This window comes from Podarcis pityusensis (assembly GCF_964106645.2).
Source record: "Podarcis pityusensis genome assembly, chromosome: 6".
In the NCBI taxonomy this organism is placed as follows: domain Eukaryota; kingdom Metazoa; phylum Chordata; class Lepidosauria; order Squamata; family Lacertidae; genus Podarcis; species Podarcis pityusensis.
In genome coordinates this window covers 86483869-86501497 of record NC_138030.1, presented here as the reverse complement: position 1 = coordinate 86501497, position 17629 = coordinate 86483869, and the positions used below count along the sequence as shown (strand labels likewise).

The window sequence follows — 17629 nt, the reverse complement described above, 5'->3', positions numbered from 1 at the left end:
TAACATTGCAGAGGTGTAATATGCACTTTCATAATGAAGTTTCTGAATGAAAGTTGCTGCAGGAATTCTAAGCAATTTGACAAGGCAGTTTTTATTAAGCTAATAAGGGTAAGAGACACAATAATTTAATAAGGGTAAGAGACACAAAGCATTGCCAAAGACTGTGACTGGTTGCTTCGAAATACCTTTTATGAAGGGTTTGTTGCAATTGTTTGGGTTGAGTCTAGGCAATTCTCAAATACAAGATAAATGGGAAAATATAAATTCCCCACTGCTAAAATCCACAAACTTGACATGAGCCAACAGTGTGACGCGGCAGCTAAAAAAGCCAATGCAATTCTGGGCTGCATCAATAGGAGTATAGCATCTAGATCAAGGGAAGTAATAGTGCCACTGTATTCTGCTCTGGTCAGACCTCACCTGGAGTACTGTGTCCAGTTCTGGGCACCACAGTTCAAGAAGGACACTGACAAACTGGAACGTGTCCAGAGGAGGGCAACCAAAATGGTCAAAGGCCTGGAAACGATGCCTTATGAGGAACGGCTAAGGGAGCTGGGCATGTTTAGCCTGGAGAAGAGGAGGTTAAGGGGTGATATGATAGCCATGTTCAAATATATAAAAGGATGTCACATAGAGGAGGGAGAAAGGTTGTTTTCTGCTGCTCCAGAGAAGCGGACACGGAGCAATGGATCCAAACTACAAGAAAGAAGATTCCACCTAAACATTAGGAAGAACTTCCTGACAGTAAGAGCTGTTCAACAGTGGAATTTGCTGCCAAGGAGTGTGGTGGAGTCTCCTTCTTTGGAGGTCTTTAAGCAGAGGCTTGACAACCATATGTCAGGAGTGCTCTGATGGTGTTTCCTGCTTGGCAGGGGGTTGGACTCGATGGCCCTTGTGGTCTCTTCCAGCTCTATGATTCTATGATTCTATGATTCTAATCCATACTGAATGAGCACTTTTTGGTTTTCTCTCTACAAAGTGCAGTGTATGCACTAATGCATGGGTCAGCAAACTTTTTCAGCAGGGGACCGGTCCACTGTCCCTCAGACCTTGTGGGGGGCCGGACTATATTTTTTTTTGGGGGGGGGGGAATGAACGAATTCCTATGCCCAACAAATAACCCAGAGATGCATTTTAAATGAAAGCACACATTCTACTCATGTAAAAACACCAGGCAGGCCCCACAAATAACCCAGAGATGCATTTTTTTAAAAAGGACATATTCTACTCATGTAAAAACACGCTGATTCCCGGACCGTCCGCGGGCCAGATTTAGTAGGCGATTGGGCCGGATCCGGCCTCTGGGCCTTAGTTTGCCTACCCATGCACTAATGGCTCAACACAAACAACAGAGATAGCATATATCACCTGAATGTGTTCTGATTCTGATCCACATTAAGGAGGTGTCCGTTCTTCTTCCAGATTACTGCTGGTTTAGGGATCCCTGTGGTCTCACATGGCAGGGTGGTCTGGACATTCACAGTTACTGTAATGTTGCCAGGACCAGGAGCAATAGATGGAGGAACTAGCGGAGAAAAGCGCATGCACACACATCAGTCTTTATCAAGGTACTGATAAGGAACAATCTGAATGCAGGGAATGTTGTGTCATGGAATTCTACTCAATATTGATCCAGAGCAGAACTCCAATGTATAGTCAGCAGAGCAAAAACTTAAACACGTTGCAGGATTCCCCCCCAAAAAGACCAGGGGCAATTGTATCTCATCCAGCAGAGCTTTACTGCCACTGAAGGCAAATGAGCATCATGGTCACAAATCCAATACATTCAGGATTGGCACTGTCCGTAAGAAATCCAGTTGCAGCAGACTTAACTTAAACTTACAATAACTTATAATAAAACTAAACCTTAACACTAAGTATACTTTATACAGAACACCACAGACTTGGAAAGAGAGACAGAAAAGAGTAAAACCTAGGTTCCTTCTGGCCCTAATTTTATAGTCAACATGACCTTGACAGAAAGAGATAACAGAGCCAGTTTAAACTAGCTGTACTCGGCTTCTCTGAAGGAATAACCCAAACAACAGGAACCTTCTGCTTGTTTCTTTCACACAGAGAAGCTTCCAGAACCCTTTTGAATTAATTAGAATAGGAAAGATCTCTACACATCAGATCAATACTTTCTGCACTAAGAAAAGCAAACTGATATGCTCATGATACAGATGACATATTTTATCTGGGAAATAGTATTGGCAAAAAGAGCAAACAAACACAAAGACCAGCAATCTCATTTATTCAGATAAAGGGAAATGAGACTGTTAACACATATACTCTTCTTTCGTATGCTTATCTGTAGAAGTGCATAGTTACCATGGACGTGCAGGTCAATTCGCTTGCGTTCAGTGCCAGCCACATTGGTTGCCATACAAAGATAGCGCCCCGTGTCGGTAACGTGTGCTGAATGAATATGAAGGGATCCGTTGTCTGACACGGAATATCTAAAACAAGACACAGAAGATTCAAAACACAGACATGCGCAACAATAATCTCCCCATTCACAGGATCTATTTCTAACAGATGCCGAAAGGAGCGATTTGGAAGGTGCAGGAGAAAGTGCAGAAGGTGCAGGAAAAAGGCCCCTTCTTTGAACTGAGTCCTTGCGTCAAGATGTACGCTGAAATCAGATTAGACCACAAGTGCTTCTGCAGGGGTAGGCAACATGGTGACCACCAGATTCGAGGGACTCCCAGCTCTCATTACCCTTCTGTTCCCTATTTGTCACCAGCATGTGGAATTTAAAGCACAGAATTTAAAGTCATAGAATTCTACTCAGTATTGTTCAAGAGCAGATCTCTGACGTATAGTTAGCAGAGTAAAAACGTAAACACGTTGCAGGATCCCCCCCAAATAGACCAGAGGCAATTAAAATGTCATCCAGGAGATCTTTACTGCTACTGAAGGCAAATGGTCACAAATCCAGAACATTCAGGATTGGCATTGTCCCTAAGAAATCCAGTTGCAGCAGGCAACTTAAACGTATAGTGACTTATAATAAGACTAAAACTTTACACTATATAAAGAATACCACACCAGAAGGAAGTGAGATACAAAGAGAAAGTGAAAGCCAGGCTTCTTCTGGCCTCTTATAATAGTCAGCATGACCTTGACAGAAGAGATAACAGAGACAATTTACTCAGCTTCTCTGAAGGAATAACCCAAACATCATGAACCTTCTGTTATTTCTTTCACACAAAGAAACTTCCAGAACCCTCTTGAATTAAGTAGAATAAGAAAGTTCTCTACACATCAGATCAATACTTTCTGCGCCAAGAAATGCAAACTGACAGTTCCCACCCCAAAGAATCATGTTTATTGTAGTTTACCCCTCTCAGCACTAGTTCCCAGCACCTGGGGAGGGAGGTGCTTCAAAACATGGTGTGTACACACAGATTCTGTCTGTTTCGCCAACTCGTCATTACCTTGCATTGTTTTCTGCAAAAAGGGTTCCATCCTTTCTCCATGAAACCCTTGGGGCTGGTATGCCTTCCGCAATGCACTCCAAAACAGCAGACATATTAATATTCACTGTCACGGTCTGAGGGCCACCCTTGATTGTAGGAGCAACTGTATAAAAGGAGAATTCCAGGAAGCATAAGAAGAACTGCTTGCCTTCCATTAAACATGGGATTTTCTGCCATTCCTGAACATGTGGGGTTGGATGTAAAATCATCTTCTAAAACTCTGCTTCATTTAATAGAATTTGATATTAGGCCTATATTGCATGGTTAATTTAACCCTACCTTCTATCCCTGGAGACAATCAGTGACTAAATTTAAGGGAAGGCAGAAGCAAATAGGTACGGGTCAGGGAGCTTACTTACTTATTTATAAACATGTTTATATACCGCTTTTTCATAAAATAATATTACCAAAGGAAGCCTCAATGGTATTTATGTATGGGACTACAGCAGCAAGGATTCTTTATGCACAGAAATGCAATAAATAAATTCATACGTGTAGTCTCTCACTTGTCGTAGAAAGCGATGGAGTCCAACGAAAACTCCATCACTTTTCTTTCATTCAAGGAATAAAGGAACAATCTGAGAGTCACAAAACTGTATTGTGCATATATACCTGTCGCCACATGCACGTGTGGTCAAAAATGGCTGGTGTGTAAACATTATTTCCACCATGAAATAAAATGGTTACTGTGTCCCAATGCAATGTTTACTTATGCCCTTGGCATTCTCTCACGTTATCAACCATGCAAAGCTTGCGTAGGAATATGTTTCCTTTTCTTACCATTTACAGCTAATACGAATTCTCTTGTAGTTTGGCCTGCGACATTACTTGCCACACAGGTGTAGCTTGCTGCATCACTTAGGTCAGCGTTATTGATCTGAAGGTATCTCCCACTAGACAAGATGCGAACCCGGGCCGTTGCCTGGTAAGAGAGTTTCCACAAGATGAAATTATTCCCCCCTCCCCAGGTGCAGAATCAACAATGTACCTGCTCACAAGATGGGAAGCAATACGGTGAGAATCTAGTGGTAATGGTGGGGAACAGCGCACAGGTATTTTTGTAGTCCGCCTTTCTTACATCATGAAACTCAAGAGGACTTACATGAGATCCCAAAGGTCGGCCATCCAGGCACTGACGAGTCCAAGGTTTGCTTAGCTTCAGAAAGGTTGCTTTGTCATATTCCCCCAACACCATGCCCTGGTTTCAGACTGGGTTGGGGTGGGAGCGTAGATCATATGCTTCACTTTGATGGGATCTCCATATGAAAAGCCCAAAGCACATGGACTATTCATGCAGAATATGCACCATCAAATTGAGGTGTACAAACTGTAGGGATCAGACCTACATGCACGAGGCTCCCTGTTTGTGGGTCCCCATGCAAACATAAATAATATACCTGAAGGAGCATCTCCACCCCCATCGCTCAGCCCGGACACTGAGGTCCAGCTCCGAGGGCCTTCTGGTGGTTCCCTCCCTGCGAGAAGTGAGGTTACAGGGAAGCAAGCAGAGGGCCTTCTCAGCAGTGGCACCCGCCCTGTGGAACGCCCTCCCATCAGATGTCAAGGAAATAAACAACTATATGACTTTTAGAAGACATCTGAAGGCAGCTCTGTTTAGGAAAGTTTTTAATGTTTGACTCTATTTTTAATATTCTGTTGGGAGCTGCCCAGAGTGGCTGGGGAAATCCAGCCAGATGGGCAGGATGTAAATAAATAAAAAAATAATAAAATAAATAAAATAAAATAAAATAAAAAAATCTGCAACTGGGAAGCAGGAACACTTCTGGCTGGTTCAAACCTCAGTCACCACTAGGCATGCAGTTTGAGCATCTGCGAAAGGTTTGGGGGCAGACTGAGAACAACAACTCTTAAGGAAAAAACACATACCTGCATAATTTCCCCATTTTTGAGCCATGTGATTGTAGGAGGCGGCACTGCATCCGATTTGCACTCCAGTATAACCTGCCTGTTCTGCAACACACTGAGATTCTGAGGATTGCTTGTGCCAGCAATATTAGGGGGAACTGTCAGAGAAAAATCATAGCAAATAATGGTAAACGAAAACTTAATTTACTTAGCAGGAAGTTGCCAAAAGTTGATGAACCTCTAGCTGCTATGAAATTTTGCATACCTCAGGGTAACTTACGCTTCCTATAGGCAATTCTCAAAATGAAGGTCATGCTTCGTACAAGAGGCATGTGCTATTACATGTATTCTGTGGCTAACTTTGGTTGCCTATACTCTGATAACTATGTTGGGTTTTAGCAATGTGTTCTACATGTGGCTGCCTCTGAAAATGGTTTTGAAGCTTCAGCTAGTTGTTGACTGAGGTAGAACAGTCCAAATATATTATACTAACTCTGACACAACTGCACGGGCTACCAATTAAGTTTCCAGGCTAATTCAAAGTTCTAGTTTAGATCTATATAGCCTGGTTCAGCTCAGGTTCATACCCCAAGGCCTGATTCTCCCAACATGAACCAATTCAGCCCATACAACTGTCACATGATGTTCATGTAGAACAGCTTTAATTGATCGGCGAACCTCCCATTGACAAATGCTGGTTACCTCTCCAGCATGTTCTCAGCCAAGATAATTTGATCTGTATAATGGTTCCCTCTACAGTGGTACCTCAGGTTAACTACTTAAGTACCACTCGTCTCTGAAATACAATACCCATCAGCCCCAGCTAGCATGACCAATGGTCAGGGGTGGGAGATGATGGGAAATGTACAGTGGTACCTCTGGTTAAGAACTTAATTCGTTCCGGAGGTTCGTTCTTAACCTGAAACTGTTCTTAACCTGAAGCACCACTTTAGCTAATGGGGCCTCCTGCTGCTGCCGCGCTGCCGGAGCACGATTTCTGTTCTTAACCTGAAGCGAAGTTCTTAACCTGAAGCACTATTTCTGGGTTAGTGGAGTCTGTAACCTGAAGCGTATGTAACCCGAGGTACCACTGTATAATTGTTTGCTCTAAAGCAACCTTCCCCAACCCTGTGCCCTCCAGATGTTTTGGATTACAGTGGTATCTCGGGTTACAAACGCTTCAGGTTACAAACACTTGAGGTTACAGACTCCGCTAACCAGGAAGTAATACCTCGGGTTAAGAACTTTACCTCAGGATGAGAACAGAAATTGCACGGTGGCGGTGCGGTGGCAGCGGGAGGCCCCATTGGCTAAAGTGGTACCTCAGGTCAAGAACAGTTTCAGCTTAAGAACGGACCTCCGGAACGAATTAAGTTCTTAACCAGAGGTACCACTGTACATTTCCCATCATCTCCCACCCCTGACCATTGGTCCTGCTAACTGGGGCTGATGGGTATTGTATTTCAGAGACGAGTGGCAGGCAACCAGGTTGAGGAGGGAAGTCTAAAGGCCTTGTGATCCTGTTTCAGCAGACCCTGTAATGCATATGCAGCCAAACCCCTATCGCGCACACACTGGGCATAGTCCATTCAAACTCATAACCAAACCACCACCACCACCACCAGGGATGCTTCAGGCAGGTTAAGAAAGAAAGGGCTTCTGAAAAACACAGACACTTTGGATATTTGCATGGCAGTCACATAAAAAGAGCTCTAGAGTGCAGTCTACGGGTCAGACTGACGTGAATTTGATATTTGTGCACTGTAGAGCATTCCTAACCTTCACAAGCTGGGTCGGCACATTTTCTGTTGGCTGATCTTTGTGACCTTTGTTACTGAATACAGGCAAGTTAGGCTATTTCATTGCTCTCTTCTGAAGAGGCAGAAATCAGTTTCAGTAGAAAGCAAGAAATCCCAGTTGGAAGTGGTATTCTGTGTTCTTCTACCTTTTCCAGGGCTGTTACGTTTCACAATATCTAGCCTTAGAAACAGGTGGGTGAAAACTGAGCAATGCAATAGAAGCATTTAGAGATTTCTCCCCCACTACTGTACTCTTCAGTTAACCTTACCATGTACTCTTACTAAAAATTCTTTGTCATCGTCTCCTGCAGGGCTTGAAGCCAAACATGTGTATCTTCCAGTGTCTTCCACCTGCAGGAACACGCAGACAGGCTCAGTTAGGGATAACATTCAAATTAAACACAAATAATGGAAGTAGTTGGAAAACCATTTGGCTACATTACCCATTAATCAGTGCTGCACCAATACAATCGCATGGATGGAAGAAGAAAGAGTGTGTGTCTGTCTTTATGTGTGGCAGAAAGGGAAGGAGGGAGAAGACAAGCAGAACTGACAACAAACGAAATATCAGAATACAGTAAGGAAGATAAACTGGAAGATTAAAAGGATTCTGGAGACTCTTCCTGGATTTCAGTGAGGTTTCAAACATCTGACTGAATTCGGTTTGAGATGATTTGAGACTTATTAATATTGAACAAGAAAATAATGGAAGAGGGGAAAAGCAGATTGGCCACAACTGAATGGTTGTATTACAGTTACCTGAGCACTAGATATCCGAAGGACCTCTCCCCCTCTCAGGATACGAATATCTTCAGTTTGGGGCACTGGGCGCCCATCCTTCATCCATGTGATTTTGGGGACAGGAATTCCATCGGAAATACAGAAGAGCTCCAGTGGTTTGTTTACTACTATAGAAATTTCTTCAGGATGACCTGATCCATTAATTTGAGGGGGTTCTGCGGAAGAAGAAACTTTCATAATTTTACTCAAAAGGAATGTATCCAAACGTTAATGGAGCGGTCTGGGAAGAAGACGTGAAGAAGCAATTCTGACACTGTGGTTGTATGAATCACTCCTAAGACTGGACCTAAGACTGGCAAGCCCAAATTGCAATTTGTTCCAATTCAGCATTAAAGAGCAGGGAAAGTGGTGGGGCAAAAAAAAGGGGGGGCATGAACACAGAGCTTTAAAGTGTGGATCCTGTACAGTCATACCTCGGTTTTCGAATGGCTCCGTTTTTGAACATTTTGGCTCCCGAATGCCGAAAACCCAGAAATAAATGCTCCTGTTTTCGAACGTTTTTCAGAACCTGAATGTCTGACGCAGCTTCCTTTTTCCCCCTTCAAATACTTTTTATTGCTTTTTTGTAACAACAACAAATAAAATACATACTCTTACATTCAAAAATTTGTATGTTCTTATTTACCCTGCGCCTTATTGCGCCCAGACTTCCTTCCATCCCTTCAACGGTTTTCATGTCTCAAATCTTTTCTTACAGTTTCTTATTTACACTCCATCCACATCACAAGATTTACATTAATCCTGCTACAGTTTTAAAATTCTTACAATTACTCTGTATATATTCAACAAACTTACTCCAATCCTTTTCGAACTTTGCTTCCTTTTGGTTCCGAATCTTATAAATCAATTTCGCCAGTTCTATGTATTCAAACATTTTTGTCTGCCATTCCGTTAAAGTTGGGATTTCTTGGGATTTCCATTTCTGAGCCATTAAGATTCTAGTGGCGGTCGTTGCGTACATGAATAGTTTGTAATCTTCCTTTTTTAATTCATCCCCTGTTATCCCTAGCAAAAATGCTTCTGGTTTCTCTGGGAAAGTGTATTTAAATAGGTTTTTTTCATTTTGTTATCTCATTTCTGACGCAGCTTCTGCTTGAGTGCAAGAAGTTCTGGCAACCAATCGGAAGCCGCGCCTTGGTTATCAAACGTTTCAGAAGTCAAACGGTTTTCTGGAATGGATTACGTTCGACAACTGAGGTTTGACTGTACCTAGAAAGCACAGAGCTAAAGGTAAGTGTGGGTGAGCCCCATATGAGCCATATCTGAAGATGGGGGAAGTTCAACAATCAGCCTGCCTGAGAATGCTCTATCCTTCTTGCCACATACCAATGCCAGGTAAGTGAGGAACAGTCAAGAGTATCTCTCCCTGGCTCTAAACGTATAGGAAGCCTATATGGAAGAAAGTGCTCAGAAAAATATCTAGGTCCCATGCTGTATAAAGGTAAAGGTAAAGGGACCCCTGACCATTAGGTCCAGTCGTGACCGACTCTGGGGTTGCGGCGCTCATCTCGCTTTATTGGCCGAGGGAGCCGGCGTACAGCTTCCGGGTCATGTGGCCAGCATGACTAAGCCGCTTCTGGCGAACCAGAGCAGCGCACGGAAATGCTGTTTACCTTCCCGCCGGAGTGGTACCTATTTGTCTACTTCCTCTTTGACCTGTTTTTGAACTGCTAGGTTGGCAGGAGCACGGACCGAGCAATGGGAGCTCACCCCATCACGGGGATTTGAACCGCCGACCTTCTGATCAGCAAGTCCTAGGCTCTGTGGTTTAACCCACAGCGCCACCCGCGTCCCTCCCATGCTGTATAGGGTCTACCTAAGAACCTTGACCTTTGCTTTGGCAGCATATAGGCAGTTAGTGCAGTTCTTTCAAAATAAGTGCAACATGTTCTCAGTAGTCTCTCCCCCAAAACAGCCTAGCTACAGCATTTTGTACCAACTACAGCCCCAGTAGAAGTGCACTGCAGCTCAGCAATGCAGCCTTGAGGTTATCAAGATAGTAAAAGGTAAAGGTAAAGGACCCCTTGACAGTTAAGTCCAGTCAAAGGCAACTATGGGGTTGCGATGCTCATCTCGCTTTCAGGCCGAGAGAGCCAGCGTTTGTCCACAGTCAGCTTTCAGGGTCATGTGTCCAGCAGGACTAAACCGCTTCTGGCACAACAGGACACTGCGATGGAAACCACAGTGCACAGAAATGCTGTTTACCTTCCCACTGCAGCAGTACCTATTTATCTACTTGCACTGGTGTGCTTTCGAACTGCTAGGCTGGCAGGAGCTGGGACAGAGCAACAGAAGCTCACTCCATCGCGGGGATTTGAACTGCCGACCTTCCGATCGGCAAGCCCAAGAGGCTCGTGGTTCAGATCACAGCGCCACCCATGTCCCAGCCACACCCATACCCCACCCAGTAGTGGCTAGCTGATAGCTGCGATAAGCCTTCTTATGTTTTGTAGGTTTTGGTTGTTGTTTTTAGAACAGCACACTAGCACCTCTTCAGTTCACTTCAGCGGGATGCGGGTGGTGCTGTGGGTTAAACCACAGAGCCTAGGACTTGCCGATCAGAAGGTTGGCTGTTCGAATCCCTGCGACGGGGTGAGCTCCCATTGCTCAGTCCCTGCTCCTGCCAACCTAGCAGTTCGAAAGCACGTCAAAGTGCAAGTAGATAAATAGGTACCGCTCTGGCGGGAAGGTAAACGGCGTTTCCATGTGCTGCTCTGGTTCGCCAGAAGCGGCTTAGTCATGCTGGCCACATGACCCAGAAGCTGTACGCCGGCTCCCTCGGCCAATAAAGCGAGATGAGCACCGCAACCCCAGAGCCGGTCACGACTGGACCTAATGGTCAGGGGTCCCTTTACCTTTTTCCCTGGGTCAGACTGAATTACAAAAAAAAGTTAAGAATCCTTACCCAGCACTTTAAGAGTGAAATGCTTGTTGGCTTCCCCAGCTTCATTAGATGCTATGCAGGTATATCTGCCTGTGTCATCAGTCTCGGACTTCGCTATGTGAAGACCCATTCCTTGGTTTTCCAGAGACACATGGAAACCGAAGTTTAAAGGCTGGCCGTCTTTAAGCCACGACATTTTAGGGGTTGGTGTTCCATCAGCCGAACACACCAAAGAGACTGGGTTCCCTTTTACAACCGTTACTTCTTCTGTTCCTCCACCACTGTCTATGCTTGGTGATACTGCAGTGAGAAAACACAATGGTTCCAAGTACAGTGGTACCTCGGGTTACATACGCTTCAGGTTACATACGCTTCAGGTTACAGACTCCGCTAACCCAGAAATAGTGCTTCAGGTTAAGAACTTTGCTTCAGGATAAGAACAGAAATCATGCTCCGGCGGCGCGGCAGCAGCAGGAGGCCCCATTAGCTAAAGTGGTGCTTCAGATTAAGAACAGTTTCAGGTTAAGAACAGACCTGCGGAACGAATTAAGTACTTAACCCGAGGTACCACTGTATGGCATTCACTGAATATATATATGCATATATTTCAAGACAAAACTTTAGTCAACTAAACTGTATTTTTTTGGCATGGATCCTAAGAACCACCAGTGGAAGAGCTGGTGACTTTCCTGCCCCCTCCTCCCCCAGCACCCCCTTTCAAAGGCTCTCTCAAAGGTAAGGGAACCCTCCTGAATGGGGTGGGCTCTGGTGTGGGGAGCTGAGGGGGCAGATTACCCAAGGGAGGGGACCCATTAAAGGTTTCTTGCCCAAGGGCCCCTCAAAATCTGGAGCAGCCATGTCAACATAGCATGGGTCACCACAATAGCAAGGTGGACAAATGAGCTGAGGAACACGAGGAACAGACGGAAATGAAAATGCCAACAAAAGAAGTGTGTTCACAAGACACATGAGAGCTGCATTTCAACATGAAAACAATATTTAACAAGGTACACGTTCCCCGTTCAGTCCTAAAGTATTCAGCAACTTGTTCCGAAGGGCAAAAACCAGGCCAACAGGAAGGGAAGAAACTGAACAGGAAGAATATGCTGAAGAGATAACTGCTTTTAAACTTTATGTTTGTAACATGATTGCTGAAATGTAATATGAAAAGCCCTTCAATTAAAAATTATACAAAATATTATGTGGGAGAAGGATGGGGGTGAAAATAGCACACCTCCTTGGCATGTCTGCTTTTTCATCTCTTTCCTCCAGAGACCCTGAGAAGGGGACTGAAATTTTAAGTGAGACCCATAGACCTTAAAGCTTGAAACCGATAAAGAAAACAAGAGGTCCTGAGAAGGAAGACAGTATAGAAGTTGTGAGGCACTTTGGGTGTGCAATTGACTCAGGTCCAGAACAGAAATGTTAAGTAGTACACATCTACATAGGCCTTGAAATTCATGGGAAAGTTTACAATTTACCTTTGCAATATAGAATGAGGCTTACCATAAACTTGAAGACTATGGTGCTTGTTGTCCACACCAGCTCTGTTGGAGGCGACACATGTGTACATGCCAACATCAGCTATCTGTGCTCTTACAATTCTGGAATGGACACAACCAAATTCATTTTTAAAATAGTCACAATACGAAGCACTTTATTCTGTCTGTTGGACAACACACTCCAGTTTCAAATTAGTGGATTCCAGGGAATTTATGAATGTGTGATGCATTTGTTTTTTGGGAAAGGCCTGTTGTGGACTTTAATGGCTTCTTCATGGATAATGAGTCTCAGGAAAGTGTAGAACAGGCTTCCTCAACCTCGGCCCTCCAGTTGTTTTTGGCCTACAACTCCCATGATTCCTAGCTAGCAGGACCAGTGGTCAGGGATGATGGGAATTGTAGTCTCAAAACATCTGGAGGGCTGAGGTTGCCTGGTGTAGAACATGCATTTATTTAATGGAAAACTGATGGAATTCTCTCCTACCATCTACTTTCATGCTTTTCTAGTGCTTGGTGAATACCTTAAAAAAAAACCAACAACTTCCCAGCACCTTTTAATTCTGTGAAGACCCTTGTAATGTTTCATTTTATTCTGCTGCTTCATTCTTCTATAGCTATTGTTTTAATTTTGTATTTATTTCTGCTTTTCTGTCATTCTAGAAAGATTTGCATGAAAGGATGGCGCATATATATATATATATATATATATATATATATACACACACACACACACACATACACACGTGTATAGATAGATATAGATATAGATATAGATATAGATATAGATATAGATATAGATATAGATATAGATCGATATAGATATAGATATAGATATAGATATAGATATAGATATAGATATATAGATATACAGGCTCTAAACCACATGAATCAGCCTCTGAAAACTTCTTCCTACAACATATTGCAATTTCTAAGATTGGTTGAACATGGCCCTTTCACAATAGCATCCAGATACCCTTTTTGAATTACAATGAGATGTAGAAATTCTCCATAGTTGCCCCTGATCCCTTTTTACTAGGAAGCATCACTTTCCTTTAAAGGTCTGCCAAAGTATAGCTCAGGATAGGTTGGGTCTCCCACAGGTTCTTTGCCATTAAGAAGAGGGCAGCCAATATTACAAAACCTATTATAAGGGAGTCTGGAGAGAAACTGGCTATGTTTGACAAAACCTACTTGAGAGCCAGTTAAGCACGAAATTCACTCCTTACACTCGCCCGGGGAGTTTTCCAGGACTTCTAAAATAGATACCAGGAGGAAGAACTGAAGGAATAACAAGAACTGAAGGAATCACTGAACTAAATAGGTCTGATGCTGATTGGTCATCTGGATCAGGGGTCAGCAAACTTTTTCAGCAGAGGGCTAGTCCACTGTCCCTCAGACCTTGTGGGGGGCCAGACTATATTTTTGGGGGGAAATGAAGAAATTCCTATGCCCCACAAATGACCCAGAGATGCGTTTTAAATAAAAGCACACATTCTACTCATGTAAAAACACCAGGCAGGCCCCACACCCAGGCATGCATTTTAAATAAAAGGACACATTCTACTCATGTAAAAAACATGCTGATTCCCGGACCGTCCGCGGGCCGGATCCAGCCCCTGGGCCTTAGTTTGCCTACCCATGATCTGGATTGGATGAAATGCAGAAAGCAAGTGCCACAAAATAACAATTGTATTGATTTAACTTTCAGCTGCCTACTTTTATGTAAGATCTGCTTACATAAAATGTGCAAGAGTGGACTGAAAGAACTGGTACCTTACCTGAGAATCTGTCCAGCTGAAAGCAACCTGATGTGTGTGGAGATAGAGAGAGGCAGCCCGTTCTTCAGCCAATTGATCTGCGGTGGTGGAGTTCCCACAGCCTGGCATTCAATGTTTATTGAAGTCTCCAGCAGCACAGTTAGAGACTCAGGTTCATCTTTATTGTTAATTATAGTGGGTGGAACTAAATTTTGTAACCAAATGCAGCAAAAACAAACAAACAACTTATTTTTTCCAGTAGTTTCACCTTGCCTCTAACAAATTTTATACTCAAATTAAAACAGTACAGAGTAATATCAGTATAACTATGTAACTATCTTTTAAAAAAGGTTTATAGAAAAAAAAGCCATTTAGTGACAGGAGCAACATAGAAAACAGCTTAAGAATGGGGTCATGTGGGACTTCTGTTAAAAGCTTATACAGATCTTGGGCACCACATCTGAAATTCTTCATAGTTTTAAGCCCCAGAGATCTTTACATTAGCCAGCCATAATGCTTAATTCCCCAAGCCTGTTTAGTTAACGTTATTATTAGCAAAATAACTGTGTTTCCACGAGCTCTTCTTCCTTTACACTGCAGATTTGATCTTTATTTGTTTGTTTATAATCTGCACCTTTATAAAAAAAAAAAAAAAATTCAAGGTGAAGAATAAAATCAACATAAAAACATTGGCAAATCATGGTTGGTTAAAAAAGAAAACTCATGTTTCTCATTCAGAGAATCATAAGACAGGTGCTTCTAACCTTATCATGCTAAAAAAACCAGCCACTTAATAACAATACTCACCATATACGTTGACATTGAAAATTCGGTCTTCTTCCCCCGCAGGGTTGCTAGCAACACAAGTATATTTCCCTACATCACTTGTGAGGGCTCCAACAATACTGAGCAAGCTGCCATCTGGAGCCAAGCTAAAAGAAGGAATCACAGAAAATGGAATAATTAGAAGCGTCTGAGTTAGGATGTTAATCTCAAGACCGAGAGAAATAAGCTTGAATCAAGATTTATAATTATATACCGTAATTTGCGGTAAACCGAGTATAACGGGGTCAGCAACATGGAGCCCATGGGCCGGATGCAGCCCACGAAGACCGTTTTACCGGCCCACGAGCCTCCCCCACAGTGAGTCCCCTGCGCTGCACTAAGCCAGCACGGCACAGCGCAGAGACTCATCGAGCAGCGCCGAAAATCGCATCTGTGCACGCGCAGATACTAAAAATCGCGTCTGCGCATGTCCAGACACCGAAAATCACTTCTTCACAGGTGCGATTTCTGTTGTCTGGGCATGCGCAGATGCGATTTCTGGCATCGCACTGCACCAGTCCGGCCCACAGACGATCTCCATGGGAGTGATCCGGCCCTTGGCCAGTAAACCTTGCCAACCCCTGGAGTATAACAATGCCTAGTGACCACATTGCATCTTAGAATCATAGAGCTGTTGAGTTGGAAGTGACCTTGAGAGTCATCTAGTCCAAACCCCTACAATGCAGGAATCTCAACTAAAGCACCCATCACAGATGGCCATCCAAGCTCTGCTTAAAAACCTCCAGTGAAAGAGTGTCTACAACCTCCCGAAGGAATCCATTCTACTGACACTTCTTACTGTCAGAAAGTTCTTCCTGATGTTAAGTCGGAAACTCCTTTCTTGTAACTCGAATCCATGTGAAAATGACAATCATATCTCCTCTGCCTCTCCTCTTTTCCAGGCTAAACACACCCAGCTTGAAGTGTTCAAAATTCCCCACCTATAAATTACCGTATTTTTTGCACCATAACACTCACTTTTTTCCTCCTAGAAAGTAAGGGGAAATGTCTGTGCGTGTTATAGAGGGAATGCCTACGGGTGGCATGCCTACAGATTTTCCTCCTCTAAAAACTACGTGCGTGTTATGGTCGGGTGCGTGTTATAGACCGAAAAATACGGTACCTTAACCATCCTTATAGCAGTGAGCCAGTTTGTCCTCCTGTTCATGCCAGTTATCAGAATTAAGTGTGAGAAACAGAGATATAAGAAGTAGAGAAGCTGAAAAGGGGAGACAGGGTTTGTTAGCCCAAAAATGGAAAACGAGTGAGGTCCCAACTAAAGAAGAGTGACAGCTTAAGGTGACATAATATGCACAACTCGCAGACTTAACATACAAAATAAGAGAAGAAGAAGAAAATACGTTGAGAGAAGACTGGAAAATGTTTACTGCATATATGGGAAATAATTGTGTGCGGCTGAAAACGCTGGCAGCATCAAGATAAATTCAACAGTGTGAACAAGTTCTGATGGATGCAATAATGGAATACTGAATGGTATAGTTTTTGCAAAATATGCAGGGATTTATGGTATGTAAAATGAACCACGGAAAGAGAAGAAGGGAAGCCATTGATATCTTAAGGATGTAAAACGAGTGTTTTAAATTGTAAAACAGAAAATTTAGTAAAATTATATACCAAAAAAAGAGAGAGAGAAAGGTAGACAGGGGGACCGAAGAAAGGAAGATTGTGCTGGAGTAAAAGCAGCAGAGAAAGAAAGAAGAATGTAAGACAGGTTAGTTGGTTTGCAAGAGGGAGTTGGAACAAAATAAGCTGATTTTAATACCACCTTGTGATGAGATGGGCTCTTTGGGGCAGAAAGCAGTGCTTTTGTTCTAGAAAAAATGGTGCTGGTACTGTGTACTCTTGAGTACCCCCAGGAAAAAAGCAGTGTTCTTCCCACTATCCTGGCATTCCCCCATATATCTTCCCTTCTGTGTTTCCTCGCCTCTATTCCCCTTCTCTGTTTTAACTCCTGCTCAGACTCTGGCTTGCTTCAGAACGAGAAAATGCAACACTTAACCTTATCCGAGGAGATTCACCGCCACTAATTGGTTTTCCATCTTTCAGCCACTGAATTGCAGGTGCCGGAATTCCACGGGCCTTACAGGAAAGCTGGATGTCTTCCCCAAGGATGACGCTGACGTCACTTGGCATTTCCGAGCCGGCAATATCTGGAGGAACTTTAAGATGGTGGAAATGTGTATTAGTAATACCTCTATGTGAGTCCAGGTGTTGATGGACTTCAACTCCCACCAGCCCCTGTGAGCATGGACAGCATGGGATGATGGGAGTTGTAGTTGAACAATACCTGGAGAGCACAAACATTGGCAACCCCTGGGTTAAGCACATCTGCCACCCTGTTATGTATGTACAGTGGTACCTCGGGTTACATACGCTTCAGGTTACATACGCTTCAGGTTACAGACTCTGCTAACCCAGAAATAGTGCTTCAAGTTAAGAACTTTGCTTCAGGATGAGAACAGAAATTGTGCTCCGGCCGTGCAGCGGCAGCAGGAGGCCCCATTAGCTAAAGTGGTGCTTCAGGTTAAGAACAGTTTCAGGTTAAGAATAGTTTCAGGTTAAGAACGGACCTCTAGAACGAATTAAGTACTTAACCTGAGGTACCACTGTACTAAGCTTGGATCCTAGAACAATAGGCAAGTAGGATCTGAGAATGCAACAACTGATTGGCTTGCAGGAAAAGACCAATCAG

The 17629-nt window shown here is 43.4% G+C and overlaps 1 protein-coding gene across 4 annotated transcripts in view; it reads right to left on the bottom strand.

The window, feature by feature from the left end:
* HMCN1 (hemicentin 1) overlaps positions 1-17629 on the bottom strand; it is a 293517-nt gene that overhangs the window by 53906 nt on the left and 221982 nt on the right. For all 4 annotated transcript variants that reach the window (XR_013988112.1, XM_081011980.1, XM_081011981.1 and 1 more), the window contains 12 exons: positions 16937-17096; positions 14899-15023; positions 14113-14296; positions 12339-12436; positions 10854-11132; positions 7907-8103; positions 7417-7498; positions 5370-5506; positions 4263-4404; positions 3441-3585; positions 2332-2459; positions 1369-1525 (listed from right to left, as the gene is read on the bottom strand). Coding sequence is in view for 3 of the 4 variants with exons in the window: in XM_081011980.1 (XP_080868106.1) it covers positions 1369-1525; positions 2332-2459; positions 3441-3585; positions 4263-4404; positions 5370-5506; positions 7417-7498; positions 7907-8103; positions 10854-11132; positions 12339-12436; positions 14113-14296; positions 14899-15023; positions 16937-17096 (1834 nt within the window). In the remaining variant the exon portion in view is untranslated. The remainder of the gene's footprint in view (positions 1-1368; positions 1526-2331; positions 2460-3440; positions 3586-4262; positions 4405-5369; positions 5507-7416; positions 7499-7906; positions 8104-10853; positions 11133-12338; positions 12437-14112; positions 14297-14898; positions 15024-16936; positions 17097-17629) is intronic.